General features: G+C 35.4%; 1 protein-coding gene across 1 annotated transcript in view; it reads right to left on the reverse strand.

Annotated features, from left to right (window-relative positions):
* Positions 1-7,241: 7,241 nt before the first annotated feature.
* AFP (alpha fetoprotein) overlaps positions 7,242-16,130 on the reverse strand; it is a 33,643-nt gene continuing 24,754 nt past the window's right edge. The window contains exons 12-15 of the mRNA XM_003772848.3: positions 14,978-15,201; positions 13,168-13,297; positions 8,018-8,066; positions 7,242-7,409 (exon numbers count right to left, since the gene is read on the reverse strand). Of these exons, the coding sequence (XP_003772896.1) occupies positions 8,028-8,066; positions 13,168-13,297; positions 14,978-15,201 (393 nt within the window). The 3' untranslated portion in view covers positions 7,242-7,409; positions 8,018-8,027. The remainder of the gene's footprint in view (positions 7,410-8,017; positions 8,067-13,167; positions 13,298-14,977; positions 15,202-16,130) is intronic.

Consider the following 16,130-nt stretch of genomic DNA (forward strand, 5'->3'; position numbering starts at 1 on the left):
ACCAGATTTGTAAATGGTACCAAGTATAGAGAAATGATTGACACATAGGATGGAAAAGTTGGATCCAAAATTATCTTGGCAGGGTAGTAAGTGGCATAATGAATAGAGCACGAGCCCTGAAGACAGGAGGAACTGAATTCAAATCCAACTGTAGACACTAGCTGTCTGGAACAAGTCATTTAACTTGATTTTCTGCAAAAAAAAAAAAATAATAATTATCTTGAAGTCTGGAACAACTGTTGTCATTGTTCAGTCATTCAGTCATGTCCAACTCTTCATGAGTATATGGACCATAATATACCAGCCACTTCTATTCTCTACTATCTCCTAAAGTCTGTCCAAGCTATATTCATCACTTTCATGTCACTATCTATCCATCTCATGCTTTGCTGCTTCCTTTTCCTTTCGCCTTCAATCTTTCCCAAATCCGGTCTTTTCCATGTCTTCTCACTATGTGGTCATAATACTTAAGTTTCAGCTTTGATATTTGACCTCCAATGAATAGTCTGAATTAATTTCTTTAGGTATTGACTGATTTGATTTCCTGGCTATCCAAGGGACTCTCAACTATCTTCTCTAGCACCACAACTTGAAAATTGAATCTACAGTGCTCTGATTTTTTTGTAATCCAACTCTCAAAGCCATGCATTGCCACTGCAAAAAACAAAACAAAACAGTTTTAACTATATGGACCTTGGTCAGTAAGGCAATATATCTTTGTTTTTAGAATATGTGTCCAGATTTGCCATAATTTTCCTTCCAAAAGGCAAATATTTTAATTTCATGATTGCAGTCTGCAATGATCTTTGAGTCCAAGAAATCTGACACAGCTTCCATTTCTTCTCCCTCTATTTGCCAGTAAGTTTATGGGGCCAGTTGCGAAGATCTGTTTGTTTATTTTTTTTTTTTATTTTTTATGTTAAGCTTCAAGTCAGTTTTTACACTCTTTTCTTTCACTGTCATCAAGAGGTTTCTTGATTCTTCTTCATTTTCTGCCATCATAGTGATCTCGTCTATATTTGAGATTGTTGCTATTTCTCCAAACTTAATTCCAGTCTTTAATTCATACAGCCTGGCATTTTACATGATGTACTCTGCATATAAGCTAAATAAATGAGGTGAATGTATATACAGTATTCCTTTCCCAGTATTAAAAGCAATCAGTTGTTCCATGTTCAGTTTTGATGATTGCTTCTTAGCCTATATACAGGTTTCTCAAGAGACGAGTAAGATGATCTGGTCCTCCCATTTCTTTGAGGACTTGCAACATTTTGTTGTGATTCACACAGTTAAAAGCTTTAATGTAGTCAATGAACAGAAGTAGATGTTTTCTTTGGAACTCTCTTGCTCAATCTAATAAATGTTGGCAATTTGGTCTCTGGATCCTCGGCCTTTTCAAAAATGAACCTGCTCTTCTGGTAATTTTCAGTTCATATATTGCTAAAGTCTAGATTATAGAATCTTAAATATAACCTTGTTGGCATGTGAAAAAAACATAATGGTTTAATAATTTGAGCAATCCTTGGCATTGTCTTTCTTTAGTATTGTCCTTTTCCTATCTAGGGGCCACTGCTGTGTTTTCCAAATTTGTTGGCATATTAAGTGCAGGAAGATGAGGGTTTTTTTAAATTTGACTTTTAGCATACTATCTATTTTGCCCATCTTTCCCCAAAAATCCGTTTTTCCTTTTAACTTCTCTATTGGTTTATTAAACCCAGGCAGACTTGAAAATTCAGAAGTATCTTTGTTTTCCTTACTCTTCCTTCTCAATTCCCTCCAATACCCAATCTCTACTGTGTTTGACTACACTTGGAGTTCTGTATTTAGTTCTGTACACCATCTTTCAGGAAGAATGGTGAAGAATATTCAGAGTAAATGAATAGGGGAAAGATGGTGGTACTATTTATATTTTGACCACAATGAGATTGAGGCATCAATGGGCACTTAGGAGGAAATGAAGGTCCAGTTAATTTGGATCAGTAGCAAGTATGAGAGCATCTCACTCTAGGACCTCTCTGATACCTATAAATGGATTATCATGCTTTTAAAAAGCAGCTGGTTTGGTATAGTAGATATTGTGCTGGAATTGGAGTGAAAAAAAAAAAAAACCTCCATCTTCCTGAGTTCAAATCTAGACTCAAACACTATTTAGCTGCGTGAACCCTGTTTACTTCATTTCCTCATTTGTAAAATGAGCTAAAGAAGGAAATGGCAAAACACTCCAATATCTTTGCCAAGAAAACTCCAAATGGGATCATGGATATGACTGAAACAACTAAGCACCAAAATGATTTTTGAATAATTCTTAATTTTATCTTACTGCATAAATATTCTGATTAATGTTAATTAATTTGCCTTGTGGATAAAATAAAAAATACTGTTTATTATTTACAGTTCTATACAACTTGTCCCCAACCTGATTATATAGGCTCATTAAACATTATTCCCCTTCCTGCATTCTACAATCCAGTCAAACTGGTCTTCACTCTGTTTCTCATATACAACACTCCATCTCCTGTCTTCATGACGTTGCACTGGCTCTCAAATATTCCTGGAATGAAGTACTTTTGTTTCATTGAGTCCATTTCTTCCTATAAGAACCAACTCATCAGAGAATAACTAAACAAATATTGATATATTAATGGAACAGAGTATCACTATGTTGTAAGAAAAAAAACAAATATGATAACAACAGAGAAATATGGAAAGATTTATATAAGCTGATGCAAGCAAACAATCTTCACACGAAATTCACAGAACAATCATAAAACAATAAAATGTGTATCTTATAAAATTACAAAAAGTAAACACATATGTTAAGCAGAAATATGAGAAGACAGTCTGGTCCTACTCTTTTGTAGGGGTGAAAGGTTCACAAGTGTGGAATAATAGGTATATTTTCTGATTTTTTTTTTTATGTATTGAACTTTTTTGCTATATCCCTGAACCTGAACTTATAGAAGGCTCACCTTACTTCCCAGCTTCTGTAAATTGTTTTTGTACTGCTGGAATCTCCACAACTAAAATTCTAGGCAAGAGCAGTGCTTTCTTTGGGATAAGACTTCTCCCTCTGTTTCAACTGTCTCTTCTCAATTTGAGGTAAGGTTGATAAGTTACCATAGAATGCTAGGACCTGGAGGCAGGAAGTTATTGCTGTTATTGTCCAGTTGTTCCAGTCATGTCTGACTGGATCATGTCTTGATCCCATTTGGGATTTTCTTGGCAAGAATACTTGGAGTTGTTTGCCATTTCCTTCTCCAGGAGCCATTTTATCAGGTAATCAGAGGTTAACTGATTTTCTCAAGGTCACACAGCTAGAAAATAAGTAGGACTAGATTTGCATTTGGGGCTTACTGACTCTAGATCATCACTCTATCCACTGAATCACCAGCTGCCTTTTGGGCAGAAAGCCAGGAAGACCTAAGTCCAAATCTGACATCAAACAGTTACTGACTGTGTCCCTTAGCAAATGACTCAACCTCTTTTTATCTCAGTTTTCTCAATTGTAAAATATAGATAATAATTGCACCTAACTCCTGGGATTTGTTTGAAGATCAAATGAGATTTTAATAAAGCACTTAGCACAGGGCTTGTTTCGATCTTTTCCCCCACTTTGCTGGAAATAGAACTTTCTAAGCCCCATTATATGCTAATAAAATTAATAACCCTACTCCCAATTTTTTCTCTTCAATTCTTCCATATGAAAACTCTCTCTCTCTCTCTCAAAATATTTCTTGTCAGGGTATAGGGGAGAAATAATGACCTGCAACCCCTGTCTATTTTTTTCTGTTTCATTCATTTCCTAAATATGATGATCCTGAGATGAACTTGCCTAGCACTGGAGGCCACCCTATGAGTTTAAGACATCCTGGGGGATGTAAGGAGGGTTTCTGCATCAGGGAAGATCACTGACAAGTTGAGGAGAACCACTCCTGGATTAGCTTGCCAAAAAGAAATTTTAGGGAATTATTTGGTCAGCCCTACAAACTGTTTTGTTTCACGCTTTGAAATTTAACTTTCAACTTTCTGGGAGAGTCTAACAGTAATTCAATGTGACTATGTTCTGTGTTAAGTATTTTATAAATGCATACTCATGGGTCTTTTCTTTAGAGAAAGTAAGTAGCTATCCTGTACTTTATCCACATTCTACCTAGAGAATCCCCAACACACTATCATTTTGAATTGATAGAATGTGAATGAAAGATTAACAACTTTAAACAATTTCCCCAAGGTTTTCATAATGTGAGTATAAAGAACCAAAATGTTTGAGAGGAAAAAGTTTGATCCTTCTTTAAATGGTCAGGACTGAACCCAGATTCTTTGCATGGGTCAAATGTTACAAGGAGTCCCTTTGTGGAGATGGAAAGAACACAGAAACAAAACCTTCTGAATCTAGCAGTGGTTCTATATGTTAGGTACATACATGCTCACATTCATGCACGTTTGTCAAATGTCTGGGAATACTAACACCTGCTATCTTTGAATTTTTTCTGACTATGTTTATTTTCTGGTGCATCATCCAGGCAGCTGGATGTGTGCAATGTTCCTGGAGTCAGGTTCAAACTCTAACTAGCTGTCTGACCCTGGGCAGCCTGTGTCTGCTTCAGTTTCTGCATCTGTAAATTAGGGATAATAAACCCACCAGGGTTGGAGAATAAAATTAGATATTTGTAAAACACAAAATAAACGCTGAGTATTATAATTGTTACTACTATTGTCTGAGGAAGCTATGTGGCACAATGAATAGAGTGACAGGTCTGAAGATAGGAAGACCTGAATCTAAATCGTGTCTCATACGATTACTAGCTGTGTGACTCAGGACAAGTCACTTGGTTTCTGTTTACTTCCATTTCTTCATCTGTAAAATGGGGATAACAATGGCACTTATTACTGGGATTTTGTGAAGATAAATCAAGTATTTGTAGTATAAATTTGACATTTATACTACCATTACACCCCCCCCACCACCACCACTACTTCTACTATTACTACTACAACTACTACTATTACCACCACCACTACTACTTCTACTATTACTACTACTGTATGTACCATTAGGATATACATGTACTATGTCCTGCAGGTAATTTAAATATTTCATCACTAAAGTACCATGTCAAGGGACGCTCTATATTTTGCTACATCCATTATATGTATTATTAGTGTGTATTTATTGTGTATAGTACCATGTAATGATTACCTCTATTACATGTATTATTAGTGTGTATTTATTGTGTATAGTACATGTAATGTTGGGATAATCACTCCATTCCTTTTAAGTGCTAATGATTTTTGGATAATTGTGGTGTGTATTTGTACTTTCCAAGTGTACTTTGGCTGATTTGCCAAAAATAAGACTTCAAATTTTGTAACTGCAGGGGAAAGTGTAGTAATTTTCCCTAATCCTTGTTATTTTTGTAGTGTTTTATAAAAATTCAAGAGGCAACTTCCTCAGTGTCACTCATTCCTCTTACATGGCACTGGCAATCCCAGGGGCACTCTTTTTCAAAAAGTTTCTATCTTGGGATTAGCCTTGGAAGAACCTTATTTCTACTATAAGGAATGTGGGCTTTTTCTCATATTTTTTAAGAGCTCACCAGAATCCCACCATGGAATTTCAGGGGAAATCTAGATAAAATTTAGGTATAATTCATAACTAAGATCTCACCTAAATGAACGTGAAATAGAAGAGAAACATGAAACTTTGTCCTTTATTTTAAAAAACTATTGAGATAGTAACTTCCTGGCTCATTCTCCAGTCATCTCTAATACAGGTGTCCACCCACACCGTTCTGCCCCCCTCTCCCCCCCTCGCCCCGACACACACATAGATATATCCTCTTCTATCATGGGGAGTGAGGGACAACAAGGAGTCACTGGTTTCCCAAAACTTTTGTCAGAAGGCCAGGTCTACTCTGACACATTTTCCATAGATAGTCCCTACACATTTTAAAAACTAAATTGTAGTTTGGGATTTCTGGCTTTTTAAAGTTTGCACTGACTTCATTGATGGTAACTATTTTGTGATATAATAGTAATAACAGCAATGATATCAATAATAGTCTCCTAAAGTATAGCAAGTTATTGTATCTCAGTGTGATAGACCAAATCATAAACTCTATTATTATAACTTTTATATTCAGAATCATCAAAATGTTTGAGACAGTCATGGAACAGGAAGGCAAATGGGAAATACTAAACAGTGTAGTTGAAAAAGGAAATTTCATTTGGTTCACTCAACTGCATCCTTATGATTTGTCTTTAAGGTTAAATTTGAGGCAATCATATTGCACCAGAACAGGAACCCAAGGGGTGTCTGTCACTGAGACGCCTATTTAAAGTTTTTGAACCAATGCAGGGAAAGGAGCCCATTTCAATAAATATAGTATGGTTAGCAGTCTTTTTAAAAGTTGTGTGATGACTGCTCAAATGGCAGGAAGGGAGAAAATGGTGTAGGAGACCTGCCCCCTCTCCCCACCTCCTTGCCATTAGACTTGGGATCTTAGCTTTGGATCTAAAAAGTTCATTAGAAGCCATCAAGTCCAACTCTATCATTTTACATATAGGGAAACTGAGGCTGAAGTGACTTGTTCAGAATCAGATAATTAGTAAATATCAGAAACAAGATTTGAAGCCAGGTCTTCTTGACTACACTTTAACCAATTCTACATCATGTTATCTCTTCAACCATTGACACTCTGTCAGTTCCCCATCCAGGGGAACTTTTGGATAATTTTATTAATGTTGCATTTGAAACTTCCCCATTCTGACAAGTAATGTGACCAGGACCTCCTGCCAGCTTCCTGCTGTCCTTTTTGCCTGTGCTGGTGCAACTAGGAGAACCGCTGAAATTTCTACAATGCTATCTAAATTAGTCCTGACTTAACTGCAAGGAATCCTCAGGATAGATCACGTACCTATTCGATGTCCTCCATACCTCTTTAGTATTCTAAGTTACAAAAAAGTACCAACACAGTCTGAGAAAGAGTTTCCACATTTAAGAGCCCCCCAATTTCAAAGAAATCACAGCTTCAGTCCCTTCTATATGTGATTGTTTATAGAATCAGCTATCTTGTTGTAAATCTATTCTTAAATTCTAATACCATCCTGATGAATAACACAATGCTGTCCTGTCATGTTTATTCTAAGAGAACCTATTAAAACAAGGGTAAAAAGTTGTCTCTAAATAAATATAAAGGGTAGTGTTTTTTTTTGTTTGTTTTAAATAAAGCAGGCTAAGAGAAGAGTTTGAGAAATGCTTTATTTCCATACAGAAATTTCAGAAAGAAAAAAAAATGCTGTTTTTTAAACATATGGAAAAAAACCACTAAAATAATCATGACCATGAAAGATAGAAAGGGAAAAATAGCATATCATAGTGATTTCTTTTTTATCTTCTTCTCTTCCCCCTGCAACAAAAGGACAGCTTTAGCAAAATAATAATCACCAAACAGATATACAAGTGTAGAAACTTATTCTTTTTTCTCTAAGCATATTGGGAAGATTTTTAAAAAATTTTTTCTGAACTATTAAGAAAAACCCAACAGATTTTTTTTAAATCAAAACCACCAAGAACAATCAAAAGAATAAGTTCTCATTGCATTTGATAGATTCTAGACTAGATTTTCTTTTAAATAATAAGATTCAATGGATCTAAGGATCAATGCCCTTAGAGATACAAGGAATAGGATAATTCATTATATTTAACACCCTGGGAATAATTTGGTTTCTATGTCTATCTACAGAAAATGAATTTAGAAGTAGGAAGCATCTACTCCAACTCCCTCATTTTAGAAATGAGGAAACTAAGGATCAGAAAGGTGAGGTAACTTTTCCAGGATCCCTCAACTAGAATTGAAAATAGTATTTGAACTTGGATATTTCTAATTTCAAGTCCAACTCTCTATCCACTACATGACAATGAGTCTCCCAATGATGGCTAATTAACATTTGGAGTAGATCTACAGGAGTTTTCTTTTCTATTGTCTGGTTCCCTTACTACCAAAGCTGAAATTACCTGAAGTAGCTTAAAAAGCCTCTTGGGTTTTTGAAATCAGTTTTGGACCCTGGAAAGAAAGAAAGTAAATGTTGTCAAAAGCAATCAAAAAGGAACAAGTAGTTTTGTTAAAAATATAAGACCGAAAATGTTGCCTTTGAAGTATACAGAGAGAAATTTGGGTATGTTTTAGTACATATATACAATGTAATGTGGGTAGGGATTATCTTACTTTATATTTATATCCCTAGCACCTAATACAATACATAGTCCATAATAAGTGCTTAATAAATGTTTGACTAATTGAGGCAGGGTTTCGAGTAACAAAAGATATGGGTTTAAATCTCTATTCTTGACCCTTAATAATTGTGTAACTTTACATAACTCATAGAATCCCTGAGACCCGTTTTTCTTCCATAAAATAAAGGTGTTAGATTATACAACATCTAGTTTATTTCCAGTTCAACTACTATGAGTTGTATTTCATAAAACCTCCTAAGGTGTACCTTTTAAAGTCTGATTAGTAACATATGTTTTATATTTATATATATATATATATATATATATATATATATGTGTGTGTGTGTGTATACACACAGACACACATACATACACACACATATATGTGTACACACACTGTAAATATGAATATATTCATATATATAAATTATGGTCTGTTTTATGTATATATGTATAAAGGCTATACACCTAATACATACATATATATATAAATTATAGGCTTTATTTTAAAAGAAATGCACTTTATTATTTTTGAGTATTTTCATAGAATCATCAAAATGTAATTGAAATGTCTGAGGCAAGATAGAGATTAGGATTTTTAATATTTTAATAGTGGAAAATTTGGACTAGCAAAGCCATACTAGCCATAGCCAGCCAGCTGGATTGAACTCTTCTCTCAAAGCATTCAGTAATCAGCAAGTAATTCCAGAAACTTTTATAGGGCTCCAGCTATCAGGGAACCAAAGGCAAAAGGAGGTAGAGCACTGGGTGAGTGGAAATTCCAGGAAGGACCATAACTTTTTAATTCTGACAGGTGGGAGGTCAAGAAGATAGTTGAGCAGGAGAGAAGTCTGAGACTAGAAAGATAGAAAGTTTCATCTAGGTATTTGAGATAAGCCATCTGGAGTTTTATGACTCTTTGGAATGTGAGAATGGCCAGAGCTTCAGCCATTCTCTCAATCCTAATGGCCAGGAAGGAGGGATGGTCACTAGGAAAACTGAGGCAGAACAATTCAGGGAAACTGAGGCAGGGAAACTGAGGCATTACAAAAGGTTTAATGATCTGGAGTGGAAACAGTCTTATAGTTTGATCAGTCCCTCTATTTTATAGTTGAGAAAATGGAGGGAAAGTGACTTACTTAAGATCACATACCTACTAACTGCTTTAAATTCAACAGTATGTTCTGATTTCAAATCCAATACCTTAGAAATTTCAAGTATGCTTGAAAAAAAAAGTATGCTTTTTTATAGGAAAGTATTCTACAGAAAAGCTAGAAATTTGTTGCCTAAAGCAAAAATAAACATTTACATATCCTTCCCCATAATGATCCTATTTACAGTATTCATTTGTTTAGCAAATCCTTCTCCAAAGACTTACAAAGATCAAGTTTAGCATATCTTTTCAATTATATGAATATTCAAAATTCAAATTTAAAATTCAAATGAATGAGCTTTTCTTTATGTGTATATATATATATATATATATATATATATATATCTTTAAAGTGCTGCCTTTTTGAAAAGAATTTTCTGCTGAAAGAACCTTAAAAAGTACTTTTGCATAAAGAAAAAGTGTTATAACAACTGCTAAATGATGTCAACTATTAATACTTTCATAGAGAATATCTAGAAAAAGAACTTTGAATTAGTTTTAAAAAACTTAAAATTTATAAAAACCACCATTTTTAGATGAGATTTGACAATGTGGGATCAAAAAAAAATGAACTGAGGTACAAATACCTAAGTTTAAATCACCTTCTATGATGTATAAAGTATATGATTCCTCATTTTATATCAATAAATCCACAAACATTCATTAAACACAGATTATGTGTCTACCATTATGATAACAGTTGGGATACTAAGAAAGGAAAAATGAGTTCTCTACTCTCAAGGAGTTTATATTTGAAGCAGAGAGAGAACATGTAAATAAATATATAGATACAAAATACAATAATCAAAAGTAAAGCAGGGGTAACTAGAAAAGGCTGCCTGGTGAAAAGTCCATTAAAGCTGAGTCTTCAGAAAGTCAGGAAGAAGGGGTAAGAAGGGAAAGAATCTCAGGTATTAGGACCATAAAGCCAAGAGATGGGCTGTGATGTGCAAAACAATAGCTCCGGGGCCAATGTAGGTTAGGTGCATCAAGGGAAGTAAAGTATAAGTAAATATCTAAGCTAAGAAGTGCTCAGGATGTTAAAGGCTTTACATATGAAAGGATTTTATATTTGATCATGGAGATCAAAGAGAGAAGCTGGAATTTATTTTGTTGGGAGTCAAGGGCAACATGGTTGGACTTATATTTTCAGAAAATTACTTTAGCAGCTTAGTGGAAGGTGGATTGAAGTGCAGACAAAACCACAAGAAAGCTTCTATAATAGTTCAGAAGTCCACTAAAGTGGTGGTAAATACAGAGGAGAGAAGGGGATGTTTAATAAGATACTATGAAGAAAAAAATAACAAGATGACAACAGATTGGATGAGTGGTAAACATGAGAATGAGGATATCAAGAGGATACTTATGCATAAGTTCGGTTGTCTAGGAGGAAGGTGATTCCCTTGATAATAATAGGAAAGTTGAAAAAAGGGAAGGATTTAAGGGAAAAAATTATGCATTTAGTTTGGTGCATGCTAAGTTGGAGATTTCTATGTACATCCTAATGAAACAGGATTAGGACTCAGAAGAGAGAACAGAGCTGTATCTATAGATGAAAAAAAATTATCTACATAGAGATGATCATTAAATTAATGAATGAAGAAGATGAAAGAGAAAAGAGGATCCAGTCTAGACCCTTGTCTCTCCCCATGGTGCGACAACCCTGCCCAGTTTCTAGAGTTTACAGGCTTCTCATTCCTTAGGGGCAATATTATCAGCCAATGACATTTTCATTCTTTCTTTTGTCCCAATATCTTTAAATCTGTTGATTCTCATGTGACTAAGTGAGAAAGCAGGTCTGTGCTTTCTGAATAGGAATGAACAATGAGTGGTTTGAGTTGGTGGATTACCTCATTTTTATTAGCTGGGAAGAATGCATGCTGTCCATTCGAATTGGGAATTTATCACTAACAATGGCTGACAAATATGTAATGGTGGTGATTGCTGCTTGATACTAGTCCTAGAACAAATACTCCAGCATGAATGGAACAACTCAGGAGAGGAGATAAGAAGTGGCCATTGTTATCTCATTCTGTGATCCCTCTGTGTCTCTATTTCTGTCTCTGTTTCTCTCTCTCTCTCTCTCTCTCTCTCTCTCTTTCTTTGTCTCTGTCTCTCTATGCCTTTGTCCATTTCTGTGTCTCTTTGTATCTGTCTCTTTCTCTCTTTCTCTCTTATACACACACACACACACATACACACGCATATTTTCAAAATGTCCCCATGTACCACCTCCCACCTCCCTTTTCATGCAGATTATGAATAGGTCCATGTCTTCCTCAACCCTAAAAAACCTTCATTTGATCCTACCGTTGTGGCTAACTATCACTTAATCTTTCTTTTCTATAGACTCCTAAGAAAGCCATCTAACCTAGATAACTCCATTTACAAGTTAAAAATGAATCCCAGGAGACTCTAATTTAAGGCATTGGGGCTTTAGAGGTAAGAAAAAAAAATGTGTAATAGTGTAGAAACTGAAGGAATGGGAAAAGCAGTTTTGTTGCTCCCATTTGCAGGATAATCAACAAGAAACTACAGCCGCTAATTCCTGATTGGCTGGATAAAGATTGATGCACAATGGAAGAAAGCTTAAGTTCCAACCATTACCCTTTAGCAGCACCTAGAGCTTAAGAGAGGGAAAGCGGGTAAGAAATTCCTGTTGCTCTTTTCTGCCCCCATCTGGTATAACAGGGAAAAGCAGAAATGAAAAGAGTTAACGTACCTATTTTTGCTTAATAGGATGATGCAAAATATGGTGAGTGAAGTTTAGGTTTCTTGCCTTGCCCAAAGACGCAACCAGAGTTGTTATGCTGGGAGTTCTGTTTGTAATAAATGGCCAAGGCTAGATCTTGCTAAATGAATCATTGGCTAGTCTGGTCTGAGTTATCCAGTCTGGAGAACTCTCATTTTCTAACTTAAAGGGGACAACTTTCCAAAATAAAAGGCAACATATTTTTAAGTATAATTGTAAGTTGAAAACATTTGAAAATACTATTTCATTCTGAGAAGAAAGGAGGATTTTCCTAGTTGGAGAATGTTTCTGAATGGACCATCAAAGCCTGTAGCACAGAATTATGAGTTACTCTGAGGATTTTCTTCCCTCATGTGCATCCTATAAGATTACTGTAAATGTCAGCCAATTTTTCTTCTTGAAAACTGATGGTATTGGTGGGACAATAGGATTCAAAATGAATATCGGTGTTGCTTTTGGTTTGTTTGTTTGTTTTTTGCCTTATTGGAAAATAAATAGTTGTGTGTAAGATCCAAATGAATCACCTCTGTAAGGGACTCAAAAGCAAAAGAGACAAATAGGGGAAAATGCATTGTCCTTCAATAAGTTACCCCTAGAATGGTGAGAGTCTGAACATAGCTGATTCTTCTTTGGGGACCTATTCCTGCCAGTGTGAGAGCAGTTTGAAATAATGGAGACAGTTCAGAGAGTGAAAAGGTGAACAGATGTTCTATGGGATGTGTATGATAAACCACTGTGAAAGTATATATACCAAAGCACATTATATACACATTTATCTCATGATACACCAAAGTAATACTGATAATGACATCTGTAATTGATCATTTAAAATTGTTCTTATTTTTCCTTTTTTCCTCCTATTTTTTAAATTTTCCAAAGGGAGAATTTGTAGAAACAATCACCAATCTTTGTTTTAATTGAAAATAAAATACAAGGCATAAAAAGTGAGCTGCTGTCATACCCTCGGTTCTGCAATCATAAAACATTCAACCAATCATTATAAGGATAAAAGAGAGTCACATATACCTCTTCTTCAAAACAGGCTTCCTCTTTTCCTTTGCAGCACTTCTCCAATAGGCCTGTGAAGTCTGCAATGACTGCTTTCAGTTGTTCCTCTGTTATATTTGGCTTTTGCTTGACAAGATTAATCAGAAACCTATGACCAAAACAAGTCCATCAATATGTGGGAATTATTTCACTTTCTGAAATTTCCCTAGATAATAGTAGGTTATATTTGTGCACCATCAGCTTTCTTCTGCCACTGTTTAATGTTGGATCTTAAATCAGTAACTTTGAGTTTACCTGGATTGAGATTACTTTGGGTATAGATAACACTTAGTAAGCCACTGACTTGGTCAAGTATTCACTATAATTGACTGATTGCTTAAAAGTTCCTGCATACTCTGGTCTGAACTTCATCCTCTCTGCTTCAGGAGATGAACACTTTGGGGGACAGATGCCCTGATCTTTTTCTCAACTGAAATGCCCTTCCTTCCCTTCTAAGATTTCCACATACCTGAAAGACTCCAATTCAAGTCCAATTTCCTCTGTTAAATCTTCCCAAATCATTCCAATTCCTTTACTTTAAAATGCCATAGCACTTAAAATCATAGTTATAAAATCTCAAAGTTACAAGAAACTTCACAAGTCATTTGGTTCTAGTTCATTCACAAAGAATTAATTCGCTCTACAGCTACTACAACTAATGGTCTATATACCCTGTGCTTTAAGACTTCCAAGAGAAGCATTTGAATAGATCATTCATTGGCATAGGAGAAAGCAAACTGGATCTTGAATCAACAAGTCTGGCTTTGGATTCTAATTTGTTGTCGTATTCAGTCATGTCTAACTTTTGTAATTCCAGTTGTACTCTTCCTGGCAAAAATACTGGAGTTGTTTTCCATTTCCTTTCCCAGCTCATTTTACAGATGAGGAAACGGAGGCAAAAACCATTAAGTGACTTGCCCAGGGATAGACAACTAGTGTCCGAGTCCAGATTTGAATCCAGCATGAGGAGTCTTCCTGACTGCAGGACTGGAATTTTATATACTGTGGTAGATGGTTAGGTGGCCCAGCCTGCAGGCCACTGCTGGCCCAAACTAGTTTTATGACCCTGAGTGAGTCACTTTACCTTTATTCTTACTCCAAAATTCAGCCAGTCAAGTATCAGCTCTATACCATCTACCTCACCAGGAAGGTATGAGGGACACAGTTTGTAAACCTTAGAGTGCCATCCATATTATTACTATCATGAGTGAACCTGATTCTGTGGACAGAGGTTCTGTCTTCCCACTTGGATCTCTGAGGACAAAAACCATGACTGATGCACCTTACTATTCCCTAGTACTTTGCACAGGGCTTTCATGGGCTCAATGAGTCATGTTGATGATGATAGTAGGGTCCCCCAGGATTAAGCTTCCTTATCTATATTACTATGTTCTTGCACTAGTTAGGACATTCCTTTAACCTTGTAGAAGGAGGTGGTATATGGCCCTCTACCCCCCAGCACTGACTGTGAACCCAGAGCGAGAAACCAAGTCACTTTCTCTATACCCTATAGCAGGATGGATGCATATCTTTAGACCTGGTATAGAATAGGCAACAATATGAATACTAGGAACCATAGTTGACTCCCTTTCCCACCCCAAAAATGATGTCCTCACAGGATGCTATGAAGATGACTGGACAAATATAAACATGGGATCTCTGAGCACTTTGGAAGACAAATGCTCCATTAACAAGCATAACAGTTTTAAGTGGCAATAAAAGAAATCCATGAAGACTGATCTTCATTATTGAAGGTTTTTTCCTATAAAAGCCCTTAGTAGTTGCTTACTCTTGCTTCTTCTTTTGCAGTTCTTCCCCCTGAGCCTGGCAAAGATCTTGTTGGAACTTGAATTGTTCGTAAGAGAATGGGGGAGGAACATATTTTTCATCTTTCACAAAGTTGCTGAAACAAGGTCTTCTGTGAGCATAGGAAAAATCACAGCAATGGGCCACACCATCATTTATAGGCTGGGCTTCATGCCTTGCACATAACTGCCCAATAATAAGGTCAGCCTGGAATGAGAGAAAAAAATGTTATTTTCCAGAAAATTGTAATCAAAATTTCAACTTTTTACTTAATTTCCAAAAATTAAACCTAGATGTGTAGCATATTTATATATTTATTTATTTCTTCTATTAGTACACTATAAGTTCTATGTGGCCAGGGCCTGTGTTTGATCTAAATTTTAATCATTCTCAATCCTTAGAGTAATACTCTATATACAGATATTGTTTAATAAATGTCTGTTGAAATTAAATAAAAGTCATGTAGATTTCTTGATATGTCTTTATGTCTTTCCATTCCATGATACTCACTATTACTTCATATGTTTTGGAATTACCTTAATTTTCCTTCATTTTAGTAGTAGAGATTATATGATTATGGATTTTGCTTTTAAGATAATCCTGCTTTATAAAATGAACTTCCAAATAATGGAGAGGGAGAGTGGCATACTGTAAACATCTTTGTACTTGGAGTCAGCAGAGATCTGGGAGCAAATTCCACTTCAAACCTCTTAAAATGTGGGCCATAAAGCAAATTACTTAACCTTCTAACAAAGAGCTTCTTTTTCACTTTGTTTGTATCATAGATCTCCTTTAATAGTTTAGTGAACTCTGTGGAGCCCTTTTCAGATTTATGTTTTTGAAATTGAAGGAAACACTAAATTTCAGCTAAAGATTATTGAAAATAAGGGTATGGTTTTTTCCCCTCAATCATTCTCATTCCCCTGTGGATAAAAGATTCTCTGTGGATAAAAGATTAAGAACCCTTATCTTAAAGTCTCCTTTTTTCTAACTTGAGAATAATAGTTGAAGGACTTAACTGATACTATTGTTATATTACTCAAATAATATCTTATATTCAATCATTATATATTCTTCTCATTACAATTAGAGATTTTCATATGTAAAATGTTCTAAAGAAAGCAAATCAAGGTTAT

The sequence above is a fragment of the Sarcophilus harrisii genome, chromosome 6 (genome assembly GCF_902635505.1).
Source record: "Sarcophilus harrisii chromosome 6, mSarHar1.11, whole genome shotgun sequence".
Lineage (NCBI taxonomy): Eukaryota > Metazoa > Chordata > Mammalia > Dasyuromorphia > Dasyuridae > Sarcophilus > Sarcophilus harrisii.